Source organism: Liolophura sinensis, chromosome 6, assembly GCF_032854445.1.
Source record: "Liolophura sinensis isolate JHLJ2023 chromosome 6, CUHK_Ljap_v2, whole genome shotgun sequence".
Lineage (NCBI taxonomy): Eukaryota > Metazoa > Mollusca > Polyplacophora > Chitonida > Chitonidae > Liolophura > Liolophura sinensis.
In genome coordinates, this window is record NC_088300.1 from 19,031,273 (window position 1) to 19,058,418 (window position 27,146).

Genomic DNA, 27,146 nt, shown 5'->3' on the forward strand with positions numbered 1-27,146 from the left:
GTTGAATTTCGCGCATAACTGGGTGATTGTTTTGGGGCAAGTGGGTTAACAAAAGCCACATGTTTTGGTGGACTACAGGTTGTCGACGATGCCAATTTAGAGACTAGGAATTTGAACGCCTGGATTAGGTATGTATATGTGTGATCGGTCCCGGTGATGGTAGTTAAAAGTTCAATCCAAGTTTCAACTCTTCAAAAACTCTCCCGAGAAGGTCCCCGTGGCCGAGCGACTCTTGTAACTTTTCATTTCCTGGGTGCAGTCATCGATGACTTTGTGATTCGAATAAGCGCTTTCTCACGAGACACGCATTTTATATATTTTTTTTTTTACTGCCAATGAATCCTGCTTTTACATCTTCATTTACTGCAAACATACAACCGACATGTTGTTGTGTTTTGAACAGTTTCGCCAGATGTAACCACTGTTGTTGTATTGCTGTAGCTGTCACTATGTCAAGGCACACTAAACACAAGTACAACTGAATACACGACTCTGCGCCGTGGCAGTGTAGGGGCCTAGTGACGCTGACATGCCCTCTTCATTTACACCATACCAAATGTGAAGAGGCAGTCCTGCAAAACTATAGTTGAACAGTAGCTACATGTATATCTCGTTGAAATAGTTCTTGATTCTTACATAATACCGCTGACTTATATAAATGTTTGTGAATTGTGTTACTTTTTGGTCTTTGAGATCATCCTCACTAGAGTTATATATCACTGACTGATGGATTGTCTCATTGGACCAGTGACACTTGATTCCTTTTTTCTTGTCATAATGTTTTTGAAAACTGAGTGCTAGCAGCAGAACAATAAGCCCATTTGGGTCTCATGAGCTCACGCAGATATCAGCGATAGAGGTGAAAGCTCTGGCAGGCTAACACAGATAAAAGATGTAATTTTAAAGTAGTTGCTAGATTGAGTACACATCTGTCTGTCAACGCGAAAGCTTAAAATAACCTGCTGACAGTGACAGAAAATAAGGAATCAAAACAACGGTTTATTAACTACCAGGTATAACAATTTATGAATTATGAATGTAGATTGGTGTGTTAATTGGTGTGATTAGTGTGTAATGACCCAGGAGTCGCTGTGAGTTCAAGTCCAGCTCATGCTGGCTTCCTCTCCGGTGGTAGGTGGGCAGGTCTGACAGCAACCTGTGGATGGTTGATTGTTTCCCGCAGGCTCTGCCCGGTTTCCTACCACCATAATGCTGGCCGCCATCATATAAGTGAAATATTCTTGAGTACGGCGTAAAACACCGTAATTTATTTATCAAATAAATAAATAAATAAATAAACTCAGAATATGATATATCTGTCAAAGTCAGTTTTTATTGCCTATCCCAGTCTTGAACTTACCTTATTGTTTGAGTGAATAATCCTCCTATATTTTTTAACTGAGGATGATCTTACCTAGTACATTTAAGGTAGCTGTAGTCATTGACGTAGATTTTCAAGAGCTCACTTTATAGGCTGGTAGTATCCACCTCTTAAACACCAAGCAAAGAAATAAATTTTATTGGTACATTTTTCTTTACATTTCTTCTTTAGTCCATCAAGTCGAGGACAATTTGCTTGCGAGCAAAGCGGAAGACTTCAAAAAGTGCAGGTAGGCTTATCTGCTTCATATCATTTCAAGCTTGTTTCATATTATGTTTTAATACATGGATCTAGGATCCCATTGGGTTTTATTTCATGTATACTGTATGAGGCATCACTTGTCACTCAAAGCTCACTTAGGCAGTGAGAGGTGACCCTTCCACCCCTATTGAAGGAGTTTGTCGAGTGATTTATTGCCTTATTGTTTGCATATGTGTACCTGTATGTACTGTTTGTGGTAGTTGACATTCATAGGACATGGCCTACATTTGGTAAACAATATACGCTGCAGATGCATGTTGGTTCAGCATGTATACATTTACCCACAGTTAATCTGTGAACTTTTTGTTGTGACATGCTTTGCCAGCTATAAATACATTGCATACAGGTATCAGAGTGACATTGAAACAATATCATTGTGACTGTTGTACAGTTGGTCTACCATTTTACTGAAAATACCACAGTTTTGTATCCAATAACATTATTTCACACCGTAACACAGTTTATAGGTCATTTGAACAGCTAGGAATAGATCACTAGTACACTGTCTGTGGATTTGGGGGAAGCAGAAATGTATCTTTTTTGTGAATGCCTAAGCATAATCATTAGCCTAGGGAAACATGATATTGTTGTACTCCATTGTATTTAAGAAAGTGGGAATGGGAGAGGGGGAATTTCACAGTGTATCTGTATGGCAGACCTAGTTTTAATGATTGATTAATACCATTACACGGATGATGACTGATGATTTTAGGTGTGATACACCACTAACCTTAAAGAATTTCGCTACATTGAGGTGCTATGCATATAACACTTCCACAGGTCAAGAGTCCATCCCTGTACCTTGGTTGAAGTGACCCAGTGTGTTTGTTTAAATTCAGTGGTCAGTGTCTCTGAAGGGGCCCTAGTTAGCCCTTACACATACTTCTCACTTGGACTGGTTGTTGGGTTTGTTCAGAGCTGTGGGCAGAGTTAGCTGAAGTATTCACCTTGCACCTGGGAGCTTAACATGTAGCAGGGGGTGATTGCCTGTATATCACCTCAGTCAGCCTTGTCAATAGGGCCTTGTTTTAGGACACTTGCCCCAGGCACCTTTCATGTCATACTAATTAAAATGTATCTAATACTGACTTTCCTATATATGCTTATCATAGACGGACTCGGCTTACAGGTTTACACCTAGCCCATTGTCAGAAGTTCCGAACATTCAAGTACATGCACCACTTACCTATACTACATGTATACAGGTTTTTCGTAGTACACTTTTTCAGGGTTGTAGTTCCAATGGACACAGAAGGTAGATTTCTGTAGTTAATTAGGTGTTATGACTGATAAACTGATTTACATGTTACAAAGATATCTTGTTACAATCTTAAGGCATGTAATACACTATTTTTAGTACTAAACACTTTATTCATGTTGTCTGACAAATATGTAATAAAGCTGTGTAAGCGATTATTTTCCATTTTTAACAATACACAAATTCATCAGACTTCTAGTGGCCATAATTAGGTGTGCATATGTATATTTGCATAACATGTAAATCTACGTTGTATAACACAGATACACTGTACACAGTAATTCTTCAACCCTTTCTCATGTGTGAAATGCAGGCATTATTCTGTGTCGACTGATAAAATTATGCCTTTTAAGAAACCCTGAGATTGGCCAGCCCAACCATTGTAGTTTAGTCTCCAAAATGAACTTAAAAATATGTATAAAAAGCACGGAAAGTTGCTCTGTCATATGTAAAAAGGTTGAGGAATTAGGGTACAAGAAGACATATTCCGTAAATCACTGATGTCATGCAAGTCAGGGCGCAAATTGATGTTTTCGAGAAATAAAATTTGTTAATTCATTTGATTCTTGCTTCATTCCATATTTAAGAATATTTTGATATACAGTGGTGGTCAGTTTCATAGATAGAGGAAACCAGAGTGACCGATCTTTGGCAAGTTACTGATGAACTTTCCCGTGAGTAGTGTTCAGATATACACACGATATTGGTGGAAGACAAGTGTCTTCATGAGAGGTCAGACTGAGCAAATGGTTGTGTGAGCATCATTAATGACTAATTGTCAGCAAGAGCCTGCAGGCGGTGAGAGCAGACATACATGTTAATAGGTTCCTTAACCTGATTATGATATCTGTGGTTGATTTTAAGTGAATGTACTGATTAGAGCATGATTGTTGACTGGCAGTGCTTGAAGTGAATTGTCATGGACACTTTGGAATTGTGTCCAGTGCATTGAGAGTGTGTATGGTGTTGCTGTATCCCCTTTGATCTCTTTCCGCTTGGACCATAGCTGTAAACTAACTAGAAGGCATACGGTGTAAACACACAATTACATGTAGGAAGATGATTTAATGGCTACAATGGCTGACAGGAATGATAATGGCAAGGCCAGGGACGAGCTGTTGGCATTGACCAGGTAGACGATCCGAGTGGTTGTGTTCCAGTTCACCTGTGAGTATGACCTGAATAAGGGCTGATGGTTGTATGGGGTGCACTGACTCTCACCTGACCCTATCATGTATGTGGCTAGTATGATGATGAGGAACATGTACCTCTGCCACAACCTGGTCACCTGCTACCACTGATCTGTACATATGTGTACTTGATTACTTCATGACCAAATGTATCTCTGAGAGTGCATGTTCAGACCGGTGAATGACCTGTCATCAGTAAGTCACAGTGAGCAGCTGTTCACAAGCTTTGCCATGTGCCATAATTTTTTAGGGCTCCACATACTCCATGTGGATTGCATGTAGATCTACATGATACTCCATGTAGATCTCAATTTATCTGCAGCAGTAAATGTGTATGCATGTGTGTACATGAATGTCCAGGGCTGTTTGGTCAGCTGAGAACTGTGTCCCAATATAGGCCTGTCCACCTAGCCAAATACATATAGCTATCACAATGTGTGACATAAAGTTGGCCATAGTCCAGTAGGGTTAAGCCAACCCAGTAGCTATACTGGCACGTGTGGCACATTTACAGTTTCACATGCCATTGTTACATAGATCCAGTAACTTCGTAACATTTTTCGAGGTATTAAGACCATGAATGTCTTTTTTTTTTTTTTTTTTAAAAATAGGTACAGGATTGAAATAGATTTTTTCTTTCCTGGATACTAAATGTACACATAGGTCACATAATAAATGCTACTCTGCAAACCACTGGCATCTGTAGATTTACTTTGAAAATGAAAGTGCTGCATTGATTTCTTGCTTATGCATGTAAATACATTCACACACCAACTGATGTCTTAGGGTCAATTTCTTTCCATGCCTGGATTGCACCACACTTCCTACTAATGAAAGTTACAAGTTGACATAGTAATACATTTACAGGTTGGAGCCATCTAAATTTATAGCCCTATACACTGTACATGTGCATATTAAAAAGTTCTTTTTCAGTGTGCAGTTTGCTTGCATATTATGCGTAAGATCTGACATAGATGTGGCTATATTTGTCCCACTGTGAATACATTGTGGTGGGAAAAAATCTGAATGAACGGAAAATTCTTTTCACACCTTTACCTCGAGAAAGGATATTAATTAAATGTTTGGGTGATAAGAGACATTTATATGCATGAACATGTAGATGAAACACAAGGACCGAAGAATGGTGAAAGTGTCTCTCATAGCCAGTATATATATATTTTTTTTTAACCAATAGAATTTGCAGGTCTTTAATACTGCACTTCTTCCTGTGAGTAAACATCGCATTTAAGTTACATGAACTTGTATGGCTTTGAACTACAAATAACAGTCCGTAGACTGTCTGCATATGTACTCTTCAGATTCATACAGTAAGTGGTTCATTGTGCTTGTGTACTCATTTTAGAAATCATGAAGAGGAGATTCTTAACATGTGACACCTACACCATTCTCTCGTGCATGTATGGTTGGTTGAGTTTGTGTGCATTTCAAGTGGGACATTAAAACTGTTTGTACTGCTCTATCAGTGCAATTCATTTCCCACGGAAATATTGTAAGAGCCACAGCTAGGATTTTGCAAGCAAAGGCAACTTATTGGGGCTTTGGATTTCTTGACACGACTGTAGTTTTAAAATGATTTCTTTCTGTATGTGTGTACAAAGCACCTGGCAAAAGTTCAGGTAGGAATGTGATAGTAAGTAAGTATCAGAATAATTGGTAATCAATCAAACTATGCAAGTTTGGGTTTGCCCCGGGCTCTGCCTTGTTTCCTCTGGAAATGATGCTAGCCGCTGTCGTATAAGTGAAATATTCTTGAGTACGGCGTAAAACACCAATCAAATAAATCAAAATCCTGTGGCTTTCTGTCAGTACGGTGTAATTGAATACCGCATGTTCCATGTGTATTTAGTAAGTACATGTTTAGGACACACATACATGATGCACACATCCTTGTTCATGAGACTAGGTTGTAGTTTTAATGGATATCGCATGGCAATGTACAAAACTGTGGCCTAGGGCCAAATAATAGTCATCGGCCAGATATCTGTAGGTTTAGTAAAGTTTGCGAAAAAAATGTGCGTACATTTATAACACAAGTTCATGTACGTATAACACACTTTTGGAACAAACTTGGAAGCTGGGAGGTATGTGGATAGGTCTTACTAACGACTTTGTGAATGCATCATTTTATTAACACTTCATAACATTTTCAGTCCTACGTATAATAATTGTGCACATACACTGTACATACATTCATACTGGACGTTTACCTGTGTAGATATATAGGATGCTTGAAAAATTTGTGTTCAGGCTTTTATACATGTATGACCAGTTTTTTGTCACAAGTAGTAAGTTCTAGGTCATTTCTTTTGTATTACTTTGATAGCTTCACATTCTTAATGCTTGGCTGTTTTTCTTGTTGTTGTTTTCTTTTCTATATTAGCACTCTGTTATCTTGTTCTTATTTACTTAAATCTAGACAGAGATTAAAATTCACAAGCAGAAAGAAATCCTTGTTTCAGGGACATGCAGATATCTTTGCTGCTTACATGATGATGATTACAGTGTCACAATAATCATACAGCATAAATCTGGTTGGCTGGATGCAGATGAAAAAATGTTGCTTTGAATTTTTTTGTGCACTTGAACAAACAGCAGAGTGTAATTAAAAATTGTTGAAATCTTTCATGTACACATATGTGTACCAGGGGTATTTGAGTTCAGCAGTTTTGCAGTTGCACAGAAATAGATTCAAGTGTTTATACAGTGCTTGTAATTTACCCTAATTCCTCAGTTTTTTTCAACCGCCTTTGTGACCAATATGTTGTAAACATTCTAAGAGAACTATGGGGTGTAAAGAAATAACTTTGCAGTTTTATGAAGCTTGCATCTTTGGTGACACCAGCAGGTCATTTTATCTTCATTTTTGTATCAGTTTTATGCATCAGCACTGAAAAATGTGCTTTAGAGATTTAAAAGGTTTTAAAGGTTGTACGGTATTTGGGGCACCTCCATGGCTGAGTGGTTAGCATGCTAGCAAAACACAATGACTTGTTGATCTATATATGGGAAAGGTACCTGTGGGATTCCCCAGTGTTCTGCCTGGTTTCTTCCCACCATAATTCTGGCTGCCTCGTACTATAACCTTAAGTGAAATATTCTTGTCAGTTAAGTATGACGTGAAACACTGATGAAATAAATAGATCATTTTATACATACTTGTAGTTTACATGTGTGCATGTATGTATGAACATTTCAGAATGTGTTGCAGTGTTGTGTATTTTGTAGTACATGTACATGTTACATTGAATGACCAACTTCGTGTTAGTTTTGTTATTATGAAAATGTACATGCGTTTTAAATGTGGGTGTTGGTGACCTGTGTTATTGTGTATGCTTACAGTACATTGACTGCATGTGTTTGTGACCAGTCTGTCAGTCATGTGCTACATAAATTATGTATGCCCCTTTGTTATTGTGTGTGCATATGCATGAAAGTGGTTGATATCCTTAGTTATTCTGTATGTCTAAGCATGTAAGTGGTTGACTTTTTCGCTATTCTATATGCCTATGCAAGTGGTTGACTTCCTGTGTTATTCTGTGCGCCTATGCATGTAAGTCGTTGACTTCCTTTGTTATTCTATATGCTTATGCACGTAAGTGGCTGACTTCCTTTGCTATACTGTATGGATATGCGTGTAAGTGGTTTACTTCCTTTGTTATTCTGTGTGCCTGTGCAAGTAAATGGCTGACTTCCTAAGTTATTCTGTATGCCTATGGATATAAGTTGTTGTTTCCCTGTGTTATTGTGTATGCTCACATGTATGCATGTACATGTGAGTGGTTTCTGAGCTCCATTTGTTCATTGTATGATTTCATGTGTGTGGTTGTTTCCCTTTGTTATTGTGTAGGCTAGTGCTTTGTTATATTATGTTTCTTTGATAATGTGCTGTGTTGTGTATTTAACTGTGGGTGTGAGAGTACATGTAGTATGCACACCTGTTGTTGTCATGGGGCTGTACTGTTACCTATGCAGCCCACCTGGGCACAAAGTTCTGTGTACAGATACATACAAGTTTTGTTCAGGGGATGAGTCATAGCTGTGGGTTGGCAGGATAGTCCACCTTGATGGGCATGATGGGGGGAACAATTCCAGCTATGTCAGGCTGAGCCATTCAACATGAGTATCAGCTCGGGATACAATGCACTCTGTAATCACTTTTTTTTGTTTTCTCTTTTAACACATCGTTTATTAAGTTAGTTCGGGTGACATAATGTCATGTGTAATGTATATATAAATGTGCACATTTGTAGATGTTCATTTACACATGTAAGGTTGTTCATTGTCTTCTAAGCATTGTACATTGTTGGCTAATAAAATGCAGAACTTTAGAGGCCAACATTTATCATGCCATTGTACATACTGATAGAATCTTACTCTGACCAGATTTCGTCTTTAGTTTAGTCATTTACTATGTCTTTAAGCCAAGTGGGAATTTTAGGGGTCTCGTGAGTTCATGCAGATATCAGCGAGACAGGAACGGGGCTCTGGCAAATTAATGTAGAGAAAAGACGTTATTTAACAGTAGTTGTTAGACTGAATACATATCACGTAAAATCATGTCTTTAAGCTGCGGTAGTTTGCGAGAGCCCCTTCCTGTCTGGCTGATATCTGTGTATTCGTGAAACTCCGATTGGGCTTATTGAGTACTCTTGTTGTAATTACACAACTGTTTCCTGATACAATACAAGTACATATATGAATGTTCATTTTGTACAGCATGAATGAGCATAGAACAAAACTGACAACAGTACACAACTGGTACATCATATATACACAGTTCATAACTCATAACACATTGATATAATAAAATACCTGTACAGTAGGTTGCATGTGTAGGCTTTAATAAACATGCTAGATGATGTGAACTTCCTGCATATTTCTCACTTTTGGGGTTGTCATGTATTTGCTATTGTAATGTGGAATCCAATACATGCACAGTGTAGGTGCACTTGTTCATTATATGTGGTTAGGCCTGTGTAGATATGCCACATATTCTGGCTTGTCTCTCATGTCTGCTTTAATAACAGCAGTTGAGTTGATGACCCATTTTGTTTAATTAGCCTAGTAATGCTTCGTAATGGTTGATACAGTGTAAATGTACATTTACTTAATGAGGATGATGAAGTTCTTTAAGGTGATGAATGTTAAATGTCCATCAGTTTGTCAGTTAGAAGCAGAGGTTATGGTTATGTATGGGTAAATTTTAACTAATAAGGGCTGTTCTAGCAGAAAACTGAACCATGATAATGTATTTCTCATTTATTGTGTTTTATTCTTGAACTTTCTAAAGAGTAATTACCTTAAACTTTACAGTGTAGTTGACATGTGTTGGATAATAAACTCGTAACAGATAACAGATACCATATGTTTACAGTAGAGTGAGATCTGTCTCTGAGTATTTATGTGAATAATATTAGCACATTGAACAATTTTGTAAGGTTATGCGCTGTCTTTATGCATCACATATTTGTGGTGAGGATAAGCTAGATGTAAGATCAGTGCAGTTCATGTGACTTCAGTTATTTTTTTTTACTCTCTTTATGAATGTATATGGCATACATGTTCCATGATTCATCTTCTTCAACCTTACATTTATAATCTGCTGTGAAGTGTGAAGCATCTGTATGCCTGGTTCATCTTTCACTTCACATACAAGGAACATCATGTATAAAGTAACTGAGGTAGGGTTCATTTCTCAAGCATTGTTATGGAGACCATTATGTTGTCCATGGAAATTCACACCTGTCAGGACTCAATAGCTGATGGCATGTAGACACTCCGAGACACTAGTCTGAGGAATCCAGTCAACAAAGATCCACTCATTACGATGACCTTTAGCTAACGTCTTTTGCGGTCTTATGGCAGATCTGTTTACCTGTGTAACGGATGGTTTCACACCTGCTCATGTCATTGGTGATCAGAGCCTTAACGAGACAGGTGTTAATGATCTGCTGGTTTAAGGAATGGCACAGGTGACTTGTGCTTGTGTTCAGTTCTAGCAAGCTGTAGGCTAACAACCTCTTACGGTAAGACTTTTAAAATGAGCTTTACCTAACAGTATGATAGTGGTCATGTAAAGGGATGGTATAATTATATCCCGACGTCATACTGTACATGTTAACTGGTAAAAAAAACTATTCTGACTCATACCTGTTTTATGACCATTTCCCTATCATACACATTTTATGGCATAATGGAAAATCCTGAAGTTAATTAGAGGCTATACAGTGTGTTGTTATCGTATGTTGTCTTTCCACTTAATTACTTGTACATGTTCGTATTCTTTAGGTGGGGGTTTACATAAATATATGTATACTGCCTCTTTAATATACCGTGTTATTATATGCTGCACCTTGAATGGGGTACATGTAGATTGCCCAGCATTGTTTCTTCTTTTTTCAAACATTATGACTTACTTTGTGTTAATATCTCACACTCATTAATTTTTATTGGCTGAAGGAACATATAACATAATTAATTCCTGGAATTAAATATGTCATATTTTTAAATAATTTTAAACAGTATGATTAGCCGTGTAGATTAATGGGATATATATTGAATGGCAATGTTGATTTACACTCTTCATGTACATTTATTTTAATACCCTATTTCTTCTAATTTTTAGAAAGACATTTGTTTCCCAGTTTTTTGGAACAGTGAAGATATGAATGTGCTGTTCATTAGATGAACTAACTACACAAAAAAGAAAGAAACTAAATATCCCTTCATCAAGTACCTGTATACAGGCTAAAAAGAGCAGATCAGGTGTCCCAAACGTTAGAAGAATTAGGGTATTGTCCTGACTGCTGTTCTTGCTCTTCAGAAGGGAGAGTTAATCCTTCCTCTACATGTACATAATTAACTGAAGCTCTGGAAATGAAGTGAAATTTGAGAGCTGATATAAAGCTATGGACCTTAAACAATGGGTGTGAACGAGGTCAGTGAAGATCAGATAACCTGAGTGTTGAGTTGGTGTTGTATGGTGCGTACAGTCAGAGACAGGATGCAGGGTTAGCTAGCATAGACCAGAGACAGATTCCTCATCCTGACAGCTCCAGCATGGCCATGTTTGTGGTGGTAGGTGGGCGGGGCAGAGGGTACCTTCCCCCCACTGCCCTTACCCACCCTGGGCAAGGTGCCAATGGTATGTCTGTTTATACCTGGTTAATTATTTTCTTTGATCCATGACGCAACTGCCGTCAAAGACTGTAAATGTTTCCATACTCAAAGCAAAAGGGATGGTGTGAGTTTTTAGATTGCCAGGAAGCATGCAGAAGACTAGTGGGCTTGTAGCTAATACTTTATAAATACCTAACTGTAAAGTATTCAGCATAGCTAACTTGTAGCTGGCTAATTAAATGTCTTGCACGAAACAGATCACACACAGCTGTTTGAACAGGATCATTCAGAGTTGGTTTTTAGATAAAATTTGCAACTGCTGTTCAAATATCCAACAGGTGTGTGTTTTTCTTCAAGCTTTAGAGTGGAATGGTGAGCAAATGAGAGAAATATGTGTGCCAAGTATTTCATATGTTGCACCTTGTGAATGCAGAATTTGTGATATATAATTTAAATTTGAGTATTATTTCCAGTCTTTATATCATTAAGTTTTGGATGGGGGATTTTGTTACCTTTCGCCCGTAAGCGTGGTTCACAAATTAGCAAATTAACAAATTAGATTCACAGACACAGGTTGGGGGTCATGTGGACATGTTATCCAGGCACTGTTATATCCATAGTCTGGAAAGTATCAACTGGCTCAAGAGGGTTTGTGGGGCTGTCTTTACCTCAGACTTCCTTAACGAGGACAGAATGAGGGCAAATTAGCTGGAGGCAAACAGAACCAGGCTTTTGTTAGAGACTGTGATGCCAGGCTGGTCTGACAAGCCTGTGAGGATTCTCTTGCCTAAGCCCCCAGCTTTGGAGCTGGATACAAGGCCTTAACTCTCTGCCTTGCCCTGGACAGAATCATATCCTCTTTGTCAGACTGTACATGTCATAACATCCACAAATCATAGCCAGGCCAGCATTAGGCATTTAAAGGTGCAGTACATGTATCCAGTCTTGTGCATTGTACATTTTAGTTTATGGCATTACTGGTCATTATGGGCCTGCCTTACAAAGCTGTTGCAATGCTACACCAAGTGCATTTACCTTGGTAATGTATCTCTTCACTTATGTCACTGTATATAAGTGATATCACTGTAACTTATCTAATTCAGGAAGTTATATTGATCTTAGAAAGGTGATTTAAAGTTTATTCTACTTACGAATATGTGTGTTTGAGCAAAAAAATAATACAACACTTGTTTGCCCCTGAAAGTGCATTTTGTGGTTGAAAGTTTAAGTTGTTTATCATAGCCAAGTGTTTGTGCGTGTCTGTGTTTGTGTGAAATACAAGTATATGTTGATGATTATTCCCAGTGTCCTGTGGATTGGTAATTCTCTTTGTCACTGTGTGTTTATATTGGAAAAAGAAAAATTAATTAAACTGTTTGTTGTCTGGTACAGATAGGCTGTCTGTTCATTACTTCCTTGTAATACAACATTGTCAGTCTAATATCCCTGTGGCGTACATTGTAACTGATTGTAACTGTTTGTCCTGGACCTGTGAATAATTTCTTTTAATGCATTGGTCCAAATTCTACCTTTGCTTCCAGGCACCTGATAACTGACTATCTCAGTAAAGGTTCAGATGTGTAATAGATATGAGGTTATTATTTGCCAGAATTCTACCTGAAGGTACCAAAAATAATTGGCTGTCAGAACCTCTGAATTACATGCATCATGAGAGCGCTGCTGTTGTATACTGGTGCTGCACTAATGTCTGGATCACACAACAAATGTGATGTTAGTATTGGCCTAAAGACCTGTGGATCACACAACAAATGTGATGTTAGTATTGGCCTGAAGACCTGTGGATCACACAACAAATGTGTTGTTAGTATTGACCTGAAGACCTGTGGATCACACAACAAATGTGATGTTAGTATTGGCCTAAAGACCTGTGGATCACACAACAAATGTGATGTTAGTATTGGCCTAAAGACCTGTGGATCACACAACAAATGTGATGTTTGTATTGGCCTGAAACCCTGTGGATCACAAAGCAGATGTGAGGTTGTGTTGGCCTGAAGACCTGTGAATCACACAACAAATGTGATGTTAGTATTGGCCTAAAGATCTGTGGATCACACAACAAATGTGATGTTTGTATTGGCCTGAAAACCTGTGGATCACACAGCAAATGTGAGGTTGTATTGCCCGGAAGACCTGGGGGTCTCACAACAAGTGTGGTAGTATTGGCCTGAAGACATATGAATCACACAATGAATGTGAGGTTTGTATTGACCTGAAGACCTGTGGATCTCGCAACAAATGTTAAGTTTATGTCGGCCTGGAGATGTCAGGCGCAGCCTGTATAACAATCCCCATCTCTGTAACCCTGCTGCCCCACACCCCAGCTTGGCTCACTCACTATTGTCTTATCATTAAGACCTGGGTAAGAAAACATTGGCCTCCTTAGAACTGGACTATTTAGGACTTGTTTGTGTGAGCTAATGCCTTGGATTTAATGGGCTCTGGTTATCTGGCAGTATAATATGATAGACCTGGGCAGCCAAACACATGCTCCATTACATAGGGGGTTTTCTGTAGTTAAATCAGTGTTAATGCTGTAGCACATTTAAGCATATCACATATACAGCTACAGCATATGCTTTGATGTTATCTATGGAAACAAACATTGTGACTTTGTCATAAGGCTGTTCATGTTTCTTTTTTTTCTTTCTGTACCATACAGAAATAGCAGTAATAAACAGGTGTCTTTAACTGTTTGCACATTTGTAGGTTTTTCATCTACATCCAGGTCATAAAAGGTGTCCTGTTTAAATAACACATTTTTTTCTTTTTGATTGAAGAGGTTATTTGTTTCTGTATGTCTCCTTGATGTATATGATGGGCCATTTGTCTCTATGTCATAGCTTGTTAATCTTGTGCATGTCTGTACATGTATGTCAAAGTTTGTTTTCTCTTACACTGACACAGGTCTTTTAATCTTTGATACAAGTACATAGTGTTTGTTGGTGTAACAGATTGGCTAAACGGTCAGAGTTCACATGTACATTCATGGTTGTGGGTTTCCCCCCAAGCTTAGCCCAGTTTCCTCGAATGATAATGCTAGCTGCTTTCATATATTAAGTGAATATTTTTGAGTATGACATAAAACACTAATCAATTAAATGAATAAATTAATCACATGTACATTCCCAATAGTAACAGGGAATGTGCAGTTATATCAAAGTTGCCTTGATGTGTGACAATTTAAACACATGTAGAAGTGATCCCCAAAATGGTGTAACCCCAAACTGCTCAACTTCTCAAGACAAATCACCCTATGTATCACTAGGATCACTGTGTTTCTATAAAGAAGATGAGAACTACCTCAATTCCTCTGAATATGCTAAAAGGTGTTTATGCAACTATTTTATGTGAATGACTTTACTAGTCTACATTATCACCTCAGAACACAAGATGAAGAATTGGTTTTCAGGATATATATGTTACTGTATTCCATTATCTGGGGCGGATTGCGCACAGCCATTTCAGACTTAAGACCATCTGTGAAATACGATCTGAAAGCTTCTTTTGACGCTTTAGGAATTAAAATTTTGTCCCACTCATCATTGTTTTAAGATAAATGTTTCCAAATTTCAACTTCCCATACCCAAAACTATGCATCATACAAAGTCTTAAAATTTTGCCCCTGTACCTTGCGAGGATAGGGAGGAGACAGGAATTGATCTGTTTTGTTTAGTCGTTGTTCTTTTTGTTTTTGTTTTTTAATAGTTAGTATATTGATATTTATATCATTTATGAATATAGCCTTTTGTTAGTATATTGTTAGGAAAGGTGTGAAATATTGACTTGATCCTCAAGGACCATGGCTTAATTTCCTGTTCATGCATCCTTCAGTTGGTTGACATTTTATTTAAAGGTTACAGATGTAAGCGTCCATTGTTCTGTCTCTGTATCAGTACTCCTCCTAGGGCTGTATCCCAGGCCTGTGACGTAACAGTCTAAAGTCTACAGTACTTGTGTGTAATTGTGCTGTTTGTCCAGGAACAATTCCACTGGGACACTTTCAAGACAGTAAATGTCAAGGCATACTTGTTTCTGCTGTCCCTCCCCCCCTTTCTCCAACCCACACATGCCAACCCTCCTTCACAGTCCTACCTGCTTCCCACTGTCTTGTTTCACCTTTGACAAGACTAATAGTGTTGACATGCCTCATAATTCCTCAGTGATGCATAAGAACGTAATTAAGAAAGTTTTGTCTGGTGTTGCTTGTGCTCTATTAATGGTGCAGAGGACTGCAAATACACGTACGTTTATGTTTGATGCACTCAGCTGTACCTCATATTGCATTATTAGCATGTTAAATGTTACCACCATGTTTTAATGTGATCACAACCGTAGGCATCTTGTTTACCGAGTGAAGGAGGTAGAAATTTGAGGACAAAATGTTATTAACTGCCTTATAAAACTGCAATTATTTCCAAAAATTTTCACACAGTATGTGGAGGTTACATCAACATGGCAAATTTCATTAATTCAACGACCTCTGTAACCACAAGTTTGAAGCATTCTGAGAAAAGTATGGGGTGTAGAGAAATAATTTGCACAGTTTCACATGAAACATGCATCTTTGGTGACACAAACAAATCATTTTTAAGAGTTATTTTCATGATAATTGTATGCATGAATTCCTCTGAAAAAAGTGGAGGTCATAAAGGTTGACGATTTAAAGTAGGTTGATGTATTTGTATGTCCAGTCTCTTAGTATACCTGTCTCTGTGTCTTGAAATCTATTGATAGTAAACTGGACATCATTGTTTCTGGGTAGTTCTTGTCTTGGACCTCCCAATGCATCAAGGAACACATGTATTTTAGCATAATATGCTACAACATATGGTGTCAGCCTTACTATGCCTGTTTCAGATAAGTCTTGGGAGTTTCAGTATTTTACTGGTATTTTTTGTGAATGAATGAATGAGTGATTATGGCTTAACGCCACCTCCGCAATATCTCAGCCATATTGTGGCGGGAAGGTGTGGTTTTTTTTTTTATTTGTGCCTCTTCTCTACAATACTCTAACATACATTTACACGTAGGTATTTTGTGAAATCCCTGACCAGTGAGATTGCAAATGCCCAGATTCTGCTCTCAGCTGTGGCTTTAAGTCAAGAAGTTTGTCAGGCACTAAACCAATCAAATAGGTTGAATAAATTGACCTCACTGTACAGAGTGAGTACTGAGCTTATCTGTCTGTCTGTTTGTCTGTTACAGGGGCTAACCTATCCAATGTGAAGGAAGCATACGTGATAGTAGTAGATGAAGAGGCCCACGAGCGACTGGAACAGTTTACCAGCCTCCGGGAGATCAAGGCGGTGGACATGACCAAAGTCCCCAGGGAATGTAATGTCACTGACGAGAATCCGGCTAATCAGAGCCAAGTGGAGATCAATCACATCTACACGTCGCAGTCTGAGGTGTTGCCAGAGCGGCCTGCACCCAGTTACCCAGTCCCGTCAGATCTCCACCCAGGTGGTCTGCCTGAGTCCGATTTAGGTAGTTACGTAGAGGCGAGTTCGGGGTCTTCTCAAACTGACCCAGGTGTATACCCAAACCCTGCAAGTTCTAGCCTGAGCGATCATGGAAGCGAACAGCCAGATATGAATGCGGTAAAGGAAAGGGAGAGTCCCTCCAAGGGAGATAAACTGAAAAGGAAGAACAGAGTGTCAAAATCAGCAGGTAGTAGCCTGGACTCTGGAGACTTCCAGGTTCATGGAGTCACTGGTTCTTTTGACTCCACTGATTCAAATGGGCTCCAAGGCCCTTATGTGGAAGGCTATGAGGCAGAGTATGACGTGGTGAACAGGGAGGACATGATGCCTGAGGATGCGGGCCCTCATAGAGAAATGGCCGTGGATTGCCCAGAGTCGTTTGTTGGGGCGTCTAAAGCACCGCCCAAGTACCCACCTCCTTCCACTCCTCAGGCTGCCCACACCATGTCTCGAGTGCCTAACTCTCATGAATACTATGATTCGCAGGACAGCTCCTGGAGTGAGCAACTCACGGATGCCTATAGCTACACGATGCCTGCAAGCAACATGCAGCCCAAAGTGACAGCAGATCAGCTGGAGCGGCTGCACCGCCACCAGGAGGAGCTCCGCAAACGGCGAGAGGAGGAGAGCCGTGTCATGACCGAACAAGAATTCTTACGGACTTCTTTACGAGGCTCTAAAAAGCTGCAGGCTTTAGAGTCAAGTAAGCGGCCACCTGTAGGTGTGGTGAATGATGCATTTGATGAAGACTCAATTAGTTTAGGTAGAGAAGCAGATGTGGATGGCCATGCCACCTTACCTATACGTGGACAGAAGGAGGACCAGGGATACATGGTGAAAAACATTGGTAAGACATATGGGTGTGTGGCTGATTGCTAGCGCATTCTGCCAGGTTTTGTGGAATTTTATAAGTGTTTTCATGCTCAAAGTACATTGTATGAGTTGACATACCACAAACCATGACAAAATGGATGCACAGGCTGTCATTGTGTTCACGGCTTTTTGACACATACTTGTACGGAGAAAGATATTTACATACTATACGTGCATGTTTTCAGTATGATTGGGTGCTGGTAAATAAACTTTTCACTTTAAGATTATGCTGTACATTGTACGTGCAGGTCTTGACCAACCTCATGTATGTAGATGAAATGACTATGATCAAGAGTTTATAGTGTATCGAGAGAATTATATACAGTACATCTAATGTACATGTAGGCCTCAGATATGTGTACTCATTCTCTTTCAGTAGATAACACATCTATACAGTGTGCAGGTAGATGACAGACAGCTTTAAAAGTGGTTTTCATCATGGAATTTTTTTTTTTTAATATATCATAATGTTCTTCTAAGGTGATGTGTTTTTTTTTTATGTTAGATACATTATAGGTTTGTGTGTAACATTATGGTAAGAGCTGTTATGACTGTACTAATGATGTCATACATGCATTTGGGATAATATGTGTGTTATCAGAATATCTACACATATCTTCTGAACGAGTTATTACAGGTATATATAGAAAATCAGTCGTAACACAGTGAGACAGTGAGATTATATAACAGCTACTTGTACATGTACATGTATATAAAGGTGGCTAGCAGGTGTGAGAACTACATGCGTGGATGTGTATTACTGACAGCTTAATGTAAGTTTGGTTGTCAACTTCTTGAAATTCCTGAGAATGGTTACCTGGTCAAAGATTTTTCCAGTTGTGTAACCATGTAAATGTCAAGCATTATTCTTAACCCCTGAAACAGATCAGTTCTAAGAGATGCCTTTCAGCATTCCAAGTCAAGCATTGTACCTACCTGGAAGATCGTTCAGTAAGTTTATGGAGTTATCTCCAGTACAGCTTGCGGCAGGAACTTGTATTATGTTATTTGAAACTCTCTATATGACATTATGCATGTGTTGATAATTGTATCTGTTTTACACACAGCCATGTGGTTTGCTTGAAGTCGAACAAAACTGACAAGTGTTGTTTCTCGTTTCTGTTCCAGGTGTTGATGATATGTTTGCTGCACTGAATCACCTGAAAGCCAACACCTATCCAGGGAATGAGGAAGACATAGCTGTAATTTCACGATTATTCCAGAACCAGCAGTTTCAGAATGCAGTCGAGGTCCATCAGAAGGTGATCTCTGCGACGTCTCAGTCGCCTCCCCTGAGGGCCGAGTCTAACCGTGCGAGGGAGACGGTGGGGGATGTAATCACAGTGCTGCACTCCTCATCTTCACGTGACGCACAAGAACTCAAAGCCATTCTCCAGGACCATAATTTTGCAGTGAGTAATCAAGGTTCTATGTTGACATGTATACTTTACTTGAATCAGGTCATTGTCCTATCCTCAGTTTACCAACTTGATAATATATTAAAAAAAAATGTGTTGTTCGATCAAATTGGACAAGTTCTTGAAGTCATGACAGCATCATTGTTGTATTTTTGTGACAATAAATTAAAAACCAGTAGTCCAAGGTACATGTGGGTGAGCAAGAATTTGTTTTTCTGCCTTTACAGAATCTAATGTTAGCACAGGACCGGATTGCAGTGTTGGAGGCCCCAGGGGGCGAGTCCTTGCCTGAAGATGACTTCATGAACTACCCCCTGACACAGTATGGGGAGGAGACCGTGAAAATTGTACACCTGGAGAAAACCAATGAACCTCTGGTATATAAGACAAATGTCTTCGTAATGTGTATAAATCTATGTTTGACTATGCACATGATGTGTAAGTATGTTGTGTAATTTTGAAACATAGAAGTGGTTGACAATTTTACATGTATGCCAAAGACCATGTTGACTGAGGTGGTTAGCATGCTAGCGAGGCACAGTGACGAAGGAACCTCTCACCAATACTATTTGTGTGAGTTCCAGTCCAGCTCCTGCTGGCTTCTCTCTGGCCATTCATGGGAAGGGCTGACAGTAACCTGCAGATGGTCATGTTCTTCCCCCTGACTCTGTCCGGATTGCTCCCACCTTTATGCTGGTCGCTATCATATAAGTGAAATATTCTTCAGTACAGCGTAAAACACCAATCAAATAAATGATATACTGGCTGTTAAAGTTTTCTACTATTATATGCTGTATGATGTTTGGTACATGTGCTGTTGGGATCAAGCTCTCATTACTGCTGTGCTATGTTTACAGGGAGCCACAGTGAGAAATGAGGGAGAGAATGTCATCATTGGTAGGATAGTCAAGGGAGGAACAGCCGAAAAAAGTGGTACGTCATTTTATCAACACGTCCCCCACAGGGGCAAAATGTATGGATGGATCCAACATATCTGATGTCCCACCACCCCTTCTCATGACAACATTAGTTTTCATTTCATTCCCGGTCAAAGCAGTTGTGACATCATGAAGTCACAGAAAGATTAAACATTTGTAACCAATGTATGGGACATTGGTTGACCTATTTGCTACAATACTGCTTATGATTTGTCAGTTGCATATTCCTGATATACAGTTTAATAAAATAATAAACTTGGCTTGGAATATTTTTTTCCATGAATTTTGTGTGTATAAGATGTTTTACAAGAAACTTTTATGTACTGTAGAAAAGACTGTATTTCTGAAACATTTATTATACATTTATATATAAGAGTCATTTCTTAAAATAGAAATCTGGTGCTAGATGTTTCATTGCCTCAAGACAAATGTGCAACCTCTCTGTCTTGGAGCAGGTGAGCTTTATTAACCAATATTTGAGATGCATGTACCATTGTAGTAGTGGATGGTTGAGAACTTTGAATGACTCCCATTTCTTCGTTTCAGGTTTACTACATGAAGGCGATGAGATTCTTGAGATAAATGGTATTGACATGAGAGGCAAGAGTATCAATGAGGTCTCCGACATGCTGGTTGGTTTTCTCTTCATATTTTGATTTGCTATTAAAATTATCGGGTACCATTAAAAGGTTTTCGGTGAAATTGTATTAAAAATGTAAACATTTTTCAATGTTCAAGGAAAAACTATATTTCATCTGTGAAATGGGACAAATTAATATTCCCGTTAATTTGTGTTTGCTATGTGTATTGTTGGTACGTGTGTAAGCATGTGTAAATGTTTGTAATAATGCTGTTCGTACAAGTGAATTATTCTTGACTATTGCATAAACACCAATCACATAAATAAAGTTTGTTTTAAGTGTAGTTGGCTGTGAAATATGGATGGTATATTGTTTTGCATCTGTGCTGTATCTGTGTCTATGTTATGTTACAAGATGATTCACACATGACAGGATGAACGAGGTCATCAATTCTCACTATTTCTGTTTCAGGCTAATATGTCAGGAACCATTACATTCATGATCATCCCCAACTCCACCCAGATGAATGGGGCTCATCAACCCCTGACAGGGAGTGTGGTAAGATCTGTAGTTCTGAAGCTTGTGTTTTAAGTGATACAAACGAATAATTGTAACATCATTTCTGTAATAGTTGGTATGCATGAATTCCTCTCATGAAAAAGCATTCTTATGTGATCTTTCAGTGGTAGTGTGTTTTTCTGTGTGTGTCCAATCTAGGAAGTTGATATCTGCTTTACAAAGCAGTACTTCTTGAGTGTAAGGCTTTAACAACCAGCAATGATGTACATGGAATAAAGAACCCATATAATACTAAGACTATTTCACCATTATTGCGATACAGATGCACGTAAAGGCCCACTTCAACTACGACCCTGAGGAGGACATCTACATTCCTTGTCGTGAGCTGGGCATCTCGTTCATGAAGGGTGATGTTTTACATGTTATCAATCAGGAGGACTGTAACTGGTGGCAGGCATACAGGGAGGGAGAGGAGGAGCAGCACACCCTGGCAGGGCTCATCCCCAGCAGGACATTCCAGGAACAGTGAGTGACCGTATACGTCCATGACAAGTATCATGTTTATGAGGATAATATAATATCGCTAGATTGTAAGGTGTTTTTTGTTTTCACCTTAAAGGATACATGAATAGGAATTCTATAAGGGAGGATGAAGAAAGTTGATTGCAAAAAACAAAACAAAAAAAAAAACAAACAAACAGATTTTCAGTTTTTGATACATATTTTATTTGTCTTAATATCCCCTCAATTTTTTTGTATATTTCCATCAATGGTCAGAAATTTTCAGAAGTGACGTCATCTATGATCTTGCTGGGGACGTGGGACCAACTTTGTGCCCAGAGTTGTTTTGATGTCACAATTTAGTTCCTTAATTTCATGTGTGACAGGGAGGCCTTATAAAACTGTACTTCAAAGCCAATTTTAGGCCCTAAGAAGAGACATACGAACCTTTATTATACTTTAAAATGTTAAGACAAATCTTGAGCTGCATATTAAGATGTATAAACTGACCATTTCTTATTTCCTTAAAGGTTAGTTAGATGTTCTTATGGCTGATTTATATTTAGAAGCCAAACGTAGCTCTATGGGTAATGGTTTGAAGCATTTGAATAATTCATGAATTACAAAAGGTTTAAAGTTGATATCAAAACTCTTTGGCCAAGAGAGTCTGTCAAGTACCTATTGATCAATGTTTGTAATGGTTGATTGATGTTACAGGAGAGAGGCCATGAGGCAGACTGTTGTAGGGGACAGTCGGGAGAATGAGAAAAAAGCCAGGAAATGTGCCTGTGGAAAGAAAACCGATAAGAAGAAGAAAAAGAAGGCTCTGTACACTGGAGGTCCAACTGATGGTAAGTTGCGAAATCATTTTGGCCTTCTGAGAGTACCCAAGCTTTTCTTAGGATACACATTTTGGTAAGTTCGGAATCATTCTGGCCTTTTCTGAGTATGAACATTTTGGTAAGTTTGGAAGTTAATCTGTCCATCTGATAGTACGCAAGCTTTTCGGAGTATGAGCATTTTGGTAAGTTGGGAAGTCATTTTGTCCATCTGAGAGTACGCAAGCTTTTCGGAGTATGAGCATTGTGGTAAGTTGGGAAGTCATTTTGTCCATCTGAGAGTACGCAAGCTTTTCTGAGTATGAGCATTTTGGCAAGTTGGGGAGTCATTCTTTCCATCTGAGAGTACACAAGCTTTTCGGAGTATGAGCATTGTGGTAAGTTGGGAAGTCATTTTGTCCATCTGAGAGTATGCAAGCTTTTCTGAGTATGAGCATTTTGGTAAGTTGGGGAGTCATTCTGTCCATCTGAGAGTACACAAGCTTTTCTGAGTATGAGCATTTTGGTAAGTTGGGGAGTCATTCTGTCCATCTGAGAGTACACAAGCTTTTCTGAGTATGAGCATTTTGGTACGTTGGGGAGTCATTCTGTCCATCTGAGAGTACACAAGCTTTTCTGAGTATGAGCATTTTGGTAAGCTGGGAAGTCGTTTTGTTCATCTGAGAGTACACAAGCTTTTCTGAGTATGAGCATTTTGGTACGTTGGGAAGTCATTCTTTCCATCTGAGAGTACACAAGCTTTTCTGAGTATGAGCATTTTGGTAAGTTGGGGAGTCATTCTGTCCATCTGAGAGTACACAAGCTTTTCTGAGTATGAGCATTTTGGTAAGTTGGGGAGTCATTCTGTCCATCTGAGAGTACACAAGCACTTCTGAGAATGAGCATTTTAAGTTGGGAAATCATTAGTAGTAAAATGTGTAATTTTTTTTTTCTCGACACAGAGGCTACAGAAATCCAAACGTACGAAGAGGTTGTTAAGTACTACCCTCAGCCAAATCGCAAACGACCAATAGTTTTGATTGGTGCACCTAATGTGGGTCGTCATGAGTTACGACAGCGGCTGATGGAGTCTGACTTTGACCGCTTTGCCGCTGCTATCCCCCGTGAGTAGCTTTTTCTCTGGTCATTGATATCAAGTATGTGCGTTTGCTTATTTCTGACCCTAAACACAAGACAGTTTTCATCCAATCAAGACCAATCGTGAACTTGTCAAAATTACAGTGGCTAAATTTAATTGGAAACGGTATGAAAGTTGCCGTTGCAATGGAGAAGCAATCGTTTACAATCTTGAAACTTTGCAATTGAAACGCTCGTGATTTTTGGTTTACACTCCCTGACATATTAACCATTAAAATCAGTAGGTCAAATAGGGCCACTTGATGGAGTCTTCAGGGAAATAACAGAACAGCCTGCCATTGTATACGTAGTCATGATTTCACGTAAACTATAATTTAAACATTTACATCATCATGACCATGAGAAAACATTGTTTCTGCATAATTTATGGAACTGATGGGACTAATGAAGAAGAATTCAGTGTAATTCTGTACAATGGTAGATTAGTTAGACTTAAAACATATGAATTACCCAATTTTTATGAATGGTGTACATATACGTCAGCTTAAAGTAATGATTAAAGTTTGAAAGAAAGAGAAATCTAACATGTTTATGCGATGTTTTTGTGATTTTGTTGTTGTTTAGATACAAGTCGACCTCTACTGGAAGGGGAAACCAATGGAAAAGATTACTACTTTGTGCCTAGGCAGATCTTTGAGGCAGACATCGTTGGGGGTAAATTTATTGAACATGGGGAGTATGAGAAGAATCTCTATGGTACGAGTTTGGGGGCAATACGACAGGTGGTTAATGCTGGCAAGATCTGTGTCCTCAATCTCGATCCTGAGGTAAGACTAAGCTTTTTAAGCGTTTTCGAATAATTAAATGTTGCACATTTAACCTTTTTCAACTGGACAGCAGCCATTTCGTTAGGCAGACAGTCCTAAGCGATTCCATATGCTGCAGCAGCTTCATGTAATACTGCTGCTCTTCACAGTTTGACCAACCACTCTGGTGTATTGCAGTTCTGCCGGGTTGTCACATGATGCAGTGAATGAGCTGTGCATGTACATGTGACTGCAACAAACTGTTCAGCTACTAACTGAAATATGCAGATGAAATTAGATCACATTGTGTTGATTAAATGCCACTTGGTAGACCACTCTGTATTTTGGATCTCTGAGAACCACGAGATTTCTGCCCTGGTACTCATCGTAACCCTTGTTTTAGTATGCATATGTGAATTAGTTATATACCTCTGAATTGTGGTATGCCATGTTTTACTCATGTTTCTAAGTCTAAATTACAATTATGACTCTGTGTCCCTGTTTTCTACAAACTACATGGTTGTCTGTGTTCAAAGGGTGATTATATTGTGTTGACTCTGTGTAGATATAAGACTTAATTTCCCATATTCCTGTTTTGACAGTGTCTGAGAACACTAAGGGCTTCAGATCTGAAACCTTATGTGATCTTTGTGTATCCGCCAAACCTGGAGAAATTACGACTGATCAGAAAGAAACTAGGAGGCAATCTCTCTGTAAGTTTATTCTCTGTTCTGCTAAATGTTCTCATAATGTTTGGAATCGACATGTAATGCAAGTTTTTGGGTAAACTTTCATTTGATTGGACTACATATACATCTTACATACACTGTGCATCTATAAATGTAATAATTCTCAGCATCTTATGTCTGTTCTCTCTCGCTAAGGCCCATGTTTCATGTGTTTTGCCCTGTGCATGTACTCTGTTGAGGCAAGATTAAGATTGGATTAAGTTTTGTTGATGTGGCAAAATTTTCTTTTTTTGTTGGAGAAGGTAGAGAAGTGTAGTGAAGAAATTATAATTGAACTTGTTGACTTTGATCTTACAGGATGAAGAGCTGAAGGAAATTATAGAGAAGGCTCGAGAAATGGAGGAGAATTATGGTCACTACTTTGATTACATTCTGGTCAACTCTGATATGGACAAGGCCTATGATGAGCTGTTAGCAGAGATCAACAGGCTGGAGGTGGAGCCACAGTGGGTGCCTCGTGTGTGGCTGGACAAGTGAGGAGTTCTTCCCCTTATCTAAGGAATGGACTCCAAGAAAACTTTGCTGGTTTGGACTGTGTTACTTTATTGATAGGTGATTCTTGAAGTGCTATCAGCCAACCACATATTAGAAAAGGTTTGACAGAAATATATGCTGGACACAAGTCTGGATGGCCCAGCCTGAGGTCACATGAACTCTATTTTAACTGCAGAGGTGCTCTCCCTTTTTCACTCTTACTCATCACACCAGACTGAACAATTCTGTTATGCATGATTTGTATTTTTTTTTTGATGGAATGCACGATTTAAATGTGACTAACACAGTAGAGAGATGTAACTTCTTGCCTGACCCAGTGGCTATTTGGCCAGGTGTAATCACACAGTTGAGCACTCTTTATTATTATTGTGATAGTTAAGTCATGAACACTACTAATGGAGTGCGACAGCTTTATTACAATGTATTATTTTGTATAATAGATAAAGCATTCAGGCAGCCATGTCAGCAAGCCTAATCTAGTAAAACATAGGTTGAGGTTATTACATTTCAGTTTCTAAATCTTGCTAATAATATTTCGCAGTGCTTAAATAACAACAGTGTGTTAGGTGAAAATTTCACTTGACACTCGATTCAGAGTTTCGTCATACATGATGCCATACCACAAGCAACAGACACCTTCGACATACCCATACAGTGTTCATTTAGGCACATTATGTAGTCCTGTCAAAAGTCTTACAGATTCTGATAGATCTGAAATGCAACTAAATACTGCTGATGCCAGTTTTTGCAGGACTTTTTGGATATGCAGATTGAAGGCTGTGACCAAAACTCAGCAACCTTGATCTTTTTTAAAGTTGAAGTTTCAGACAACTATTCATTAGTAGACAAACTGTGTGGTAAAATCATCTCTGTGGAGCTGATTACCAGCAAGTATTTTTAAATATTGCGTAGATGGCTATGAATTTTCAAAATCTGTTTTAAATTTTCACTTTTTATTCTGGTAAATTTCAGTTTTGAGTTCTACCAGATTACTGCCAACTGAGTCAAACGCTTAAAATGAAGATTAATGCATTAATAGTGCTGATGGAACTCTCCTTAGCAGATTACTAGCATGTTTATGCTTTTGCCAATATTGTTTACTGATTGTACTGAAGATGTTCAAAAGCAACAACCAAGCGTCAATGCACAGAGGTAATCACCTTATATATCTACTCAAATTATGCAAGTATGTTTAATTTCGTATAAGGTAACACAGTATGTTTTGATGTAAGCTAAGTGGCCTTTCTACTCCAAAAGATTAGTGCTTAAGAAGAAATACAATGTCCATTGTATAGTCTAATGCAAGTACTTTGTGGAGGTACGTGTAAATAGGTTTATGATAGTTACTCAAACTGGTATGTGTACATATTTCTATACAAGGGTACATGGATTACTACTCATTGACAGTAGTAATGTAAAGCACTATCCTACATGTAGTCTAGCAGGGCCATATGGCATGTTTTATATCATGGTATCTGAGGATGGCTAGCATAGATACATACATATAAATGATATGTTACTCTGAACATCCAGGGTCAAACAGTGTGTGCTGTTTTGACATGCATCATTAACTTTGGGCAATGTAACCTAGGTGTGAGGCGTTGTAATGAATT

General features: G+C 38.7%; 1 protein-coding gene across 1 annotated transcript; it reads left to right on the forward strand.

Annotated features, from left to right (window-relative positions):
* On the forward strand, window positions 1–26,903 carry LOC135467703 (protein PALS1-like). The gene is made up of 14 exons (XM_064745516.1): window positions 1–128; window positions 1,553–1,610; window positions 16,460–17,584; window positions 18,739–19,022; window positions 19,256–19,405; window positions 19,886–19,961; window positions 20,513–20,598; window positions 21,019–21,105; window positions 21,389–21,591; window positions 22,285–22,418; window positions 23,348–23,509; window positions 24,108–24,310; window positions 24,892–25,002; window positions 25,336–26,903. The coding sequence occupies exons 3-14, from the start codon at window positions 16,567–16,569 to the stop codon at window positions 25,513–25,515; spliced, it is 2,694 nt and encodes an 897-aa protein (XP_064601586.1). The 5' UTR covers window positions 1–128; window positions 1,553–1,610; window positions 16,460–16,566; the 3' UTR covers window positions 25,516–26,903.
* The last annotated feature ends 243 nt before the right edge of the window (window positions 26,904–27,146 follow it).